Source organism: Gavia stellata, chromosome 31, assembly GCF_030936135.1.
Source record: "Gavia stellata isolate bGavSte3 chromosome 31, bGavSte3.hap2, whole genome shotgun sequence".
NCBI lineage: Eukaryota > Metazoa > Chordata > Aves > Gaviiformes > Gaviidae > Gavia > Gavia stellata.
The window spans coordinates 1,752,618-1,762,310 of NC_082624.1; the positions used below are offsets into that span (position 1 = coordinate 1,752,618).

Sequence of the window (9,693 nt, forward strand, 5' to 3'; positions counted from 1 at the left end):
GGACGTGTGGGGCAGGCGGGCACCACGGGGATGGGGACATATGGGGCACGAGGGGACGGGGGCGACAAGGCACTGGGCGCTGTGGGGCAGAGCCCTGTGGGGCACACGGGCATCACAGGGACAGGGCCACGTGGGGCACAGAGGCGTCGTGGGGATGGGGCCATGTGGGGCACAAGGGCACTGCAGGGACAGGGATGTGTGGGGCTCTTGAACATCATGGGGACAGGGCCACGTGGGGCACAAGGGCACCGTGGGACAGGGTCCCATGGGGCACACGGGCATCACGGGGACAGGAAGATGTGGGGCACATGGGCACCGCAAGGCTGGGGCTGTGTGGGTCATAGGGGACAAGGACATGTGGGGCACATGGGAACGGCAGCGATGGGGCACAGAGGGACAAGGCCACATGGGGCACACGGGCATCACGGGGCCAGGGCCCTATGGGGCACATGGGGACAGGGACAGGTGGGGCACAGGGGCACCACAGGGATGGGGCCCCATGGGGCACAGGGGCACCACAATGCTGGGGCTGTGTGGGGCACTGGGACATTGAAGGGACAGGGCCCCACGGGGCACGTGGACACTGTGGGAACAGAGACATGTGGGGCACAGGAGCATCACAACGCTGGGGCTGTGTGGGGCACAGGGGCATCACAGGGCCAGGGCCCTATGGGGCACGTGGACACTGTGGGGACAGCGACATGTGGGGCAGAGGGGCATCACAACGCTGGGGCTGTGTGGGGCACAGGGGCATCACAGGGCCAGGGCCCCATGGGGCACGTGGACACTGTGGGGACAGCGACATGTGGGGCAGAGGGGCATCACAATGCTGGGGCTGTGTGGGGCACAGGAGCATCACAGGGCCAGGGCCCTTTGGGGCACGTGGACACCGTGGGGACAGGGACATGTGGGGCACAGGAGCATCGCAGGGCCAGGGCCTCATGGGGCACGTGGACACTGTGGGGACAGGGACATGTGGGGCACAGGGGCACCACAGGGACGGAGCCATTCGGGGCACAGCGCGACCAGGACCCCACGGCGCCGGGGGGCCCCCCAAACCCTCCCAGCCCCACAGGCGGGGCAGGGTGTGCAGAGAGCCCCGCTTTATTCCCCCCCACCTGGGGGGCACTAGAGGTACTTGTAGGGCAGCGGGGCGGGCACCATCTGCAGCTCCAGGCGCACGGGGCACTTGTAGAAGCGGGCCAGGAGGGTCTCGGCGTAGCCCACCAGGAAGTAGAGCTTGGCGGGCGCCAGGCCCCGCGCCAGCACGGCGCAGACCACCAGCAGGTTGGCGCGGCGCTTCAGCACGGCCTCGTCCGCCAGGACGCCGGGGAAGGTGCCGTAGAGGAAGCGGCGCAGGAAGGCGTCCTCCACCGCCCGCTCCGCCGCGCCCGCCTCGCCGGCCAGGTTCCCTGCGGGCAGCGGGAGGGTCGGCGTCGGCACCGCCACCGCTGCGCCGGGTGACGCTGGCCCCACCGCGCCCCTCTGCCCGCCCCACGCGGCCCTGGTCCCAGCGTGCCCTGTGGCCCGGCCCCACAGTGCCCTCGTGCCCCATGTGGCCCTGTCCCCACCATGCCCATGTGCCCCACATGGCCCTGTCCCCACCCTTCCCATGTGCCCCGTCCCTATGATGCCCATGTGCCCCATATGTCCCTGTCCCCACCCTTCCCATGTGCCCCACATGGCCCTGTCCCCACCCTTCCCATGTGCCCCGTCCCTATGATGCCCATGTGCCCCATATGTCCCTGTCCCCACCCTTCCCATGTGCCCCATATGTCCCTGTCCCCACCCTTCCCATGTGCCCCACATGGCCCTGTCCCCACCCTTCCCATGTGCCCCGTCCCTATGATGCCCATGTGCCCCACATGGCCCTGTCCCCACCCTTCCCATGTGCCCCACATGGCCCTGTCCCCACCCTTCCCGCATGCCCCATCCCTATGATGCCCATGTGCCCCATATGTCCCTGTCCCCACCCTTCCCATGTGCCCCGTCCCCATGATGCCCATGTGCCCCACACATCCCTGTCCCCATGAGGCCCCATGGCCCATCCCCACAGATGCCCTCGTGCCCCATGTGGCCCCGTCCCTGCACACCCCATCCCTGCCATGCCCCACATGTCCCTGTCCCCACCATGGCCATGTGCCCCACATGGCCCTGTCCTCACCCTTCCCATGTGCCCTGTCCCCATGATGCCCATGTGCCCCACATGGCCCTGTCCCCACCATGGCCATGTGCCCCGTCTCCGTGACGCCCATGTGCCCCACATTGCCCTGGCCTCACCATGCCCTATGGCCCAGCCCCACAGATGCCCTCGTGCCCCATATGGCCCTGTCCCTCTGTGCCCTGTCCCTGCCATGCCCATGTGCCCCACATGTCCCTGTCCCCACCATGCCCATGTGCCCCACACATCCCTGTCCCCATGAGGCCCCATGGCCCATCCCCACAGTGCCCTCGTGCCCCACGTGTCCCTGTCCCTGCATGCCCCATCCCAGCGATGCCCGTGAGCCCCACATATCCCTGTCCCCACCATGCCCATGTGCCCCACATGGCCCTGTCCCCACCCTTCCCGCATGCCCCATCCCTATGATGCCCATGTGCCCCATATGTCCCTGTCCCCACCCTTCCCATGTGCCCCACATGGCCCTGTCCCCACCCTTCCCACATGCCCCGTCCCTATGATGCCCATGTGCCCTACACATCCCTGTCCCCATGATGACCCATGGCCCATCCCCACAGTGCCCTCGTGCCCCACATGTCCCCGTTCCTGCACGCCCCATCCCAGTGATGCCCCACATGGCCCTGTCCCCACCCTTCCCACGTGCCCCGTCCCCACGATGCCCATGTGCCCCATATGTCCCTGTCCCCATGATGCCCCATGGCCCATCCCCACAGATGCCCTCGTGCCCCACGTGTCCCCATCCCTGCACACCCCATCCCAGCGATGCCCGTGAGCCCCACATATCCCTGTCTCCACAATGCCCATGTGCCCCACATGTCCCTGTCCCCCAATGCCCCACATGTCCCTGTCCCCACGATGCCCCATGGCCCATCCCCAAGGAAGCCCATGTGCCCCACATGTCCCTGTCCCCACAACACCCTACAGCCCGTCCCCGTGACACCCTCGTGCCCCACGTCCCCATCCCGCACCCCCCACCCCTGCGATGCCCATGGCTGCCCCCTGCCCCACACGCCCCCGGCCCCATGGCGACGTCACGGCCCCCCGGGCCCCGGGGGGGGCTGTGGGGTGACCCACCGGTGTGCAGGGACAGCCAGCCCTTGCGGTGGGCGATGTAGTGGGGGGCGTGCGCCTTCTCGTAGGTCACCGGCTTGTCCCCTTTGCCCACGCGCACCCGCGCCGCCCGCGTCTGTGGGGAGGGCGGCGTCAGAGGCGGGGGGGCCCCGGGGGGGCGGCGGGGAGGGGGCACCCCCGGGACTCACCTTGAGGCAGGCGGGGGTGGTGTGGAGGTGCCGGCGGGCGTCGGGGACGGGGACGGGGCGGCCGCGGGGCGCTGCCAGCTGCGGTGACAGGGTGAGGGACGGCGGGGACCCCCAGCAGCCGGGGGGGTGCCCTGCCTCGGCCCCCGCGCCCCCCATACCCGGTGTCCCCTATACCCTGTGCTCCCTGTGCCCCCCATACCTGGGGTCCCCCATACCTTGTATCCCCTACAGCCGGTGTCCCCCATAGCCGGTGTCCCCGGTGTCCCCCATTCCCGGTGTCCCCCATTCCCGGTGTCCCGGTGCCCCCCATTCCCGCTGTCCCCCATACCCGGTGCCCCCCATTCCCGGTGTCCCCCATTCCCGGTGTCCCGGTGCCCCCCATACCCGGTGCCCCCCATTCCCGGTGCCCCCCCGTGCCCCCCGTCCCTGGGGTCCCCCATACCCCGTGTCCCCCATTCCCGGTGCCCCCCATTCCCGGTGCCCCCCATTCCCGGTGTCCCCCCGCGCCCCCCGTCCCTGGGGTCCCCTATAACCGGTGTCCCCCGTCCCCGCTGTCCCCGTGCCCCCCATTCCCGCTGCCCCCCATTCCCGCTGTCCCCCGTCCCCGCTGTCCCCCATCCCCGTGTCCCCCATTCCCGCTGTCCCCCGTCCCCGCTGTCCCCCCCCGGGCCCGTCCCTCACCCGCAGCCCCCGGAGAGCCGCGGGCGCCGCCATCTTGGCACGGGGCGGGGGGGGACGGCGGCGCCCCCTGGCGGCTGGCGGCCGCGGCGGAGGACTGGGGGGTACTGGGGGGTGCGGGGAGCACTGGGGGATACGGGGGGTAACGGGGGGTACTGGGAGGTACTGGGGGGCGCTGGGGGGGATGGGGGACACTGGGGGTTACTGGGGGAACTGGTGGATACTGGGGGTAATGGGGGCACTGGGAGGTAATGGGGGTACTGGGGGGTTACTGGGAGCACTGGGGGATACTGGGGGTAACGGGGGGTACTGGGAGGTACTGGGAGGTACTGGGGGGCGCTGGGGGTGACGGGGGACACTGGGGGTTACTGGGGGAACTGGTGGATACTGGGAGTAATGGGGGTACTGGGAGGTAATGGGGGTACTGGGGGGTGCGGGGAGCACTGGGGGATACGGGGGGTAACGGGGGGTACTGGGAGGTACTGGGAGGTACTGGGGGGCTCTGGGGGTGACGGGGGACACTGGGGGTTACTGGGGGGACTGGTGGATACTGGGGGTAATGGGGGCACTGGGAGGTAATGGGGGTACTGGGGGGGTACTGGGGGAACTGGGGGATACGGGGGGTAACAGGGGGTACTGGGAGGTACTGGGAGGTACTGGAGGGTGCTGGGGGTGATGGGGGACACTGGGGGTTACTGGGGGAACTGGTGGATACTGGGGTAATGGGGGTACTGGGAGGTAATGGGGGTACTGGGGGGTTACTGGGAGCACTGGGGGATACTGGGGGTAACGGGGGGTACTGGGAGGTACTGGGAGGTACTGGGGGGCGCTGGGGGGGATGGGGGACACTGGGGGTTACTGGGGGAACTGGTGGATACTGGGGGTAATGGGGGCACTGGGAGGTAATGGGGGTACTGGGGGGGTACTGGGAGGTAATGGGGGTACTGGGGGGTTACTGGGAGCACTGGGGGATACTGGGGGTAACGGGGGGTACTGGGAGGTACTGGGAGGTACTGGGGGGCGCTGGGGGTGACGGGGGACACTGGGGGTTACTGGGGGAACTGGTGGATACTGGGAGTAATGGGGGTACTGGGAGGTAATGGGGGTACTGGGGGGTGCGGGGAGCACTGGGGGATACGGGGGGTAACGGGGGGTACTGGGAGGTACTGGGAGGTACTGGGGGGCTCTGGGGGTGACGGGGGACACTGGGGGTTACTGGGGGGACTGGTGGATACTGGGGGTAATGGGGGCACTGGGAGGTAATGGGGGTACTGGGGGGGTACTGGGGGAACTGGGGGATACGGGGGGTAACAGGGGGTACTGGGAGGTACTGGGAGGTACTGGAGGGTGCTGGGGGTGATGGGGGACACTGGGGGTTACTGGGGGAACTGGTGGATACTGGGGTAATGGGGGTACTGGGAGGTAATGGGGGTACTGGGGGGTTACTGGGAGCACTGGGGGATACTGGGGGTAACGGGGGGTACTGGGAGGTACTGGGAGGTACTGGAGGGCGCTGGGGGTGATGGGGGACACTGGGGGTTACTGGGGGAACTGGTGGATACTGGGGTAATGGGGGGTACTGGGAGGTAATGGGGGTACTGGGGGGGTACTGGGAGCACTGGGGGATACGGGGGTGTCGTGGTTTAAGCCCAGCTGGCAACTAAACTAGGGGGAAGGCTGACTCTTAATAGCCGAGGCTCAGGTTGGAGTGGATGAGGAAAACCTACCCTTCTCAGCTTGCTCGAACATGTTTTGGGGCAGCCCGTGTCTGTGCACAGCCGAGACACAAGCTCACACGGAGGGAGCGAGGTTATCGTCGCATTCTCCGAGTTGCCTGGCCGGTTCATCTATAGCTGCTGCCTCAGTGTCTGTCCAGTTCGTTATCGCCAGGCTGTGGGTATATGATGTCGCTGCATTCCGTACAAACTTCCGCCACATGGACCGTGTGCACCGGATTTCATCCGGGTCTTCGCATGCCTGGTTGTTAGAGATCGCCTCCAAGACGGCTAATTCCCTCAGGTACTGGATGCCCCCCTCGATGTTGGTCCATTTCCTTCGAGAGTTTGCGAGTTCTTCCTTGAAGGGATACCTGTCCTTCACACTTGACAGGAGTCGCTGCCAAAGACGGAGGACTCCTGACTTTTTTCCAATCCCTTTGTCAATGGCCTTATCCCTAGCAAGGGATCCCAGCTGCCGGGCTTCCTTACCCTCCAATTCCTGACTGCTGGCCCCAATATCCCAGCACCGAAGCAACCAGCTGAGAATTAGCTCACCTGGTTGACGGCTAAAATCTTTTCGCATCTCTCGCAGCTCACTCAGGGACAGGGATCGGATGGTTTCTGTCTCGTCGATTATCTCAGTCTCTTCCTCCTCCTGTTCTTGTGACTGCTCTGCCGCAGAACAGGCTGCCTCCTCTGATTCTTTCTCCTGCTCCCTCTCAGGAGAACCTTCTTCATCCCTTACTAAACGAGTTGATTTCCGCTTCCACTGTTTCTTTTTGGTTATAGGGGCGACTGATCCAGTGCCCAGTTTAGCCACGCTGTCTGTTGGTTTGTTTCCCCTCTCTTCCTCCTGGGGGTACTGCGTAGTATCGCGCAGTGTTTGGGAGACACTGGCACTGCCCAGCACAGTGCAGTAAGATGTGCCTCTTTGGAATAGCCACAGCATTTTTTTCTCAAACATTCCACCACTTCATCAGGATCCTGTAGTTGTTTGGGAGTGAAGTTCCAGAACATTGGAGGAGAGAAGTTCTCTAGATACCCCCCCATATTCTCCCACATGCCGTGCCACCCATGACCATGCTCTCGCGGAGCCTGGGTCATATTCCTAAATTGCTTGTTGACCTTAGACAAAACTGAAGCAATATTTCTTAGAAATGCCAATAGAAGTATTTTACCTACCCAAGGATGTTCGGGATACTGAGAAGTCGTTGTAACGAGGGAGACAACGTCACAGAAGAAGGTGGCAAGGGTGCCGTTCCGTATTTCCTCCTCAAAAAACCTCTCAGGGGAAGAAGTATAATTGTTAAAAATCTCCATGAGATGGTACCCGAAGTACAGTAATGGCTTCAGTGCAGAGACCAAATACCAGAGTACCCAGCTCAAGGTCAGCGTTTTAAAAACAAATCTCCCAGGCAAAATATCACTAATCACTACAGAGCACAGCAAACCGAAAAAACCAATGCCAATCTTTAACAGGTACAGCAGGAAAAAGAGCATGGTGCAGATCAAATAATGTCAAGAACAGATGAATCAATATTGTGACCTGTAACTTTTAACAGATAGAAACCCCTTCTAATAAGTTCTGTTGAATCTGTTATTATCTCAAACCCTTCGAGCCCCACGTTGGGTGTCAAAAAGGACTGTTGTGGTTTAAGCCCATCCGGCAACTAAGGACCACACAGCCGCTCGCTCACTCCCCCCCTGCCCCAGCGGGATGGGGGAGAGAATAGGAAAAGTAAAAGCGAGAAAGCTCGTGGGTTGAGATAAAAACAGTTTAATAAATGAAATGAAGTAAAATAATAATAATAATAATGATAATAAAAATTGTAATGAAAACAACAACAAACAAGAAAGGCAAGTGATGCAAATGAAAACAATTGCTCCCCACCCTCCGACCGATGCCCAGCCCAAGCAGCGGTCCCCCGGCCAGCTTCCCCCTGGTTTATATACTGAGCATTCCTATTGTCTGGAATATCCCTTGGGTCAGTTGGGGTCAGCTGTCCCGGCTGTGTCCCCTCCCAACTCCTTGTGCACCCCCAGCCCACTCGCTGGTGGTGAGGAGCAGAAAAGGCCGTGACGCTGTGTGAGCACTGCTCAGCGGTAACTAAAACATCCCTCTGTATCAATACTGGTTTTAGGACAAATCCAAAACACAGCCCCATAGTAGCTGCTAGGAAGAAAATTAACTCTATCCCAGCCAAAACCAGCACAGGGGGGTAACAGGGGGTACTGGGAGGTACTGGGAGGTACTGGAGGGTGCTGGGGTTGATGGAGGACACTGGGGGTTACTGGGGGAACTGGTGGATACTGGGGGTAATGGGGGTACTGGGAGGTAATGGGGGTACTGGGGGGGTACTGGGAGCACTGGGGGATACTGGGGGTAACGGGGGGTACTGGGAGGTACTGGGAGGTACTGGAGGGCGCTGGGGGTGATGGAGGACGCTGGGGGTTACTGGGGGAACTGGTGGATACTGGGGGTAATGGGGGTACTGGGAGGTAATGGGGGTACTGGGGGGTTACTGGGAGCACTGGGGGATACGGGGGGTAACAGGGGGTACTGGGAGGTACTGGGAGGTACTGGAGGGCGCTGGGGGTGATGGAGGACGCTGGGGGTTACTGGGGGAACTGGTGGATACTGGGGGTAATGGGGGTACTGGGAGGTAATGGGGGTACTGGGGGGTTACTGGGAGCACTGGGGGATACTGGGGGTAACGGGGGTTACTGGGAGGTACTGGGGGGCTCTGGGGTTGATGGAGGACACTGGGGATTATTGGGGGAACTGGTGGATACTGGGGGTAATGGGGGTACTGGGAGGTAATGGGGGTACTGGGGGGTTACTGGGAGCACTGGGGGATACGGGGGGTAACAGGGGGTACTGGGAGGTACTGGAGGGCGCTGAGGGTGATGGAGGACGCTGGGGGTTACTGGGGGAACTGGTGGATACTGGGGGTAATGGGGGTACTGGGAGGTAATGGGGGTACTGGGGGGTTACTGGGAGCACTGGGGGATACTGGGGGTAACAGGGGGTACTGGGAGGTACTGGGAGGTACTGGGGGGCGCTGGGGGTGACGGGGGACACTGGGGGTTACTGGGGGAACTGGTGGATACTGGGGGTAATGGGGGTACTGGGAGGTAATGGGGGTACTGGGGGGTTACTGGGAGCACTGGGGGATACTGGGGGTAACAGGGGGTACTGGGAGGTACTGGGAGGTACTGGGGGGCGCTGGGGGTGACGGGGGACACTGGGGGTTACTGGGGGAACTGGTGGATACTGGGGGTAATGGGGGTACTGGGAGGTAATGGGGGTACTGGGGGGTTACTGGGAGCACTGGGGGATACGGGGGGTAACGGCGGGTACTGGGAGGTACTGGGAGGTACTGGGGGGCACTGAGGGGCGCTGGGGGTGACGGGGGACACTGGGGGTTACTGGGGGAACTGGTGGATACTGGGGGTAATGGGGGCACTGGGAGGTAATGGGGGTACTGGGGGGTTACTGGGAGCACTGGGGGATACGGGGGGTAACAGGGGGTACTGGGAGGTACTTGGAGGTACTGGGGGGCTCTGGGGTTGATGGAGGACACTGGGGGTTACTGGGGGCACGGGGGGGATACTGGGGTAATGGGGGCACTAGGGGGTACTGGGGGGTTACTGGGAGCACTGGGGGATACTGGGGGTAACGGGGGGTACTGGGAGGTACTGGGAGGTACTGGGGGTGATGGAGGACACTGGGGATTATTGGGGGCACTGGAGGTGGGGGTACTGGGGGTAATGGGGGCAGTAGGGGGTACTGGGGGTAATGGGGGCAGTAGGGGGTACTGGGGGTACTGGGGGGGTACTGGGAGCACTGGGGGGCACT

At 63.3% G+C, this 9,693-nt stretch overlaps 1 protein-coding gene across 1 annotated transcript; it reads right to left on the reverse strand.

Annotated features, from left to right (window-relative positions):
* Positions 1 to 1,114: 1,114 nt before the first annotated feature.
* Positions 1,115 to 4,152, reverse strand: LOC132319761 (small ribosomal subunit protein uS3m-like). The gene is made up of 4 exons (XM_059831389.1): positions 4,120 to 4,152; positions 3,439 to 3,516; positions 3,254 to 3,365; positions 1,115 to 1,412 (listed from the first exon to the last, which is right to left on the reverse strand). Exons 1-4 carry the CDS (start codon positions 4,150 to 4,152, stop codon positions 1,129 to 1,131), a joined length of 507 nt encoding a protein of 168 aa, XP_059687372.1. The 3' UTR covers positions 1,115 to 1,128.
* Between the last annotated feature and the right edge of the window lie 5,541 nt (positions 4,153 to 9,693).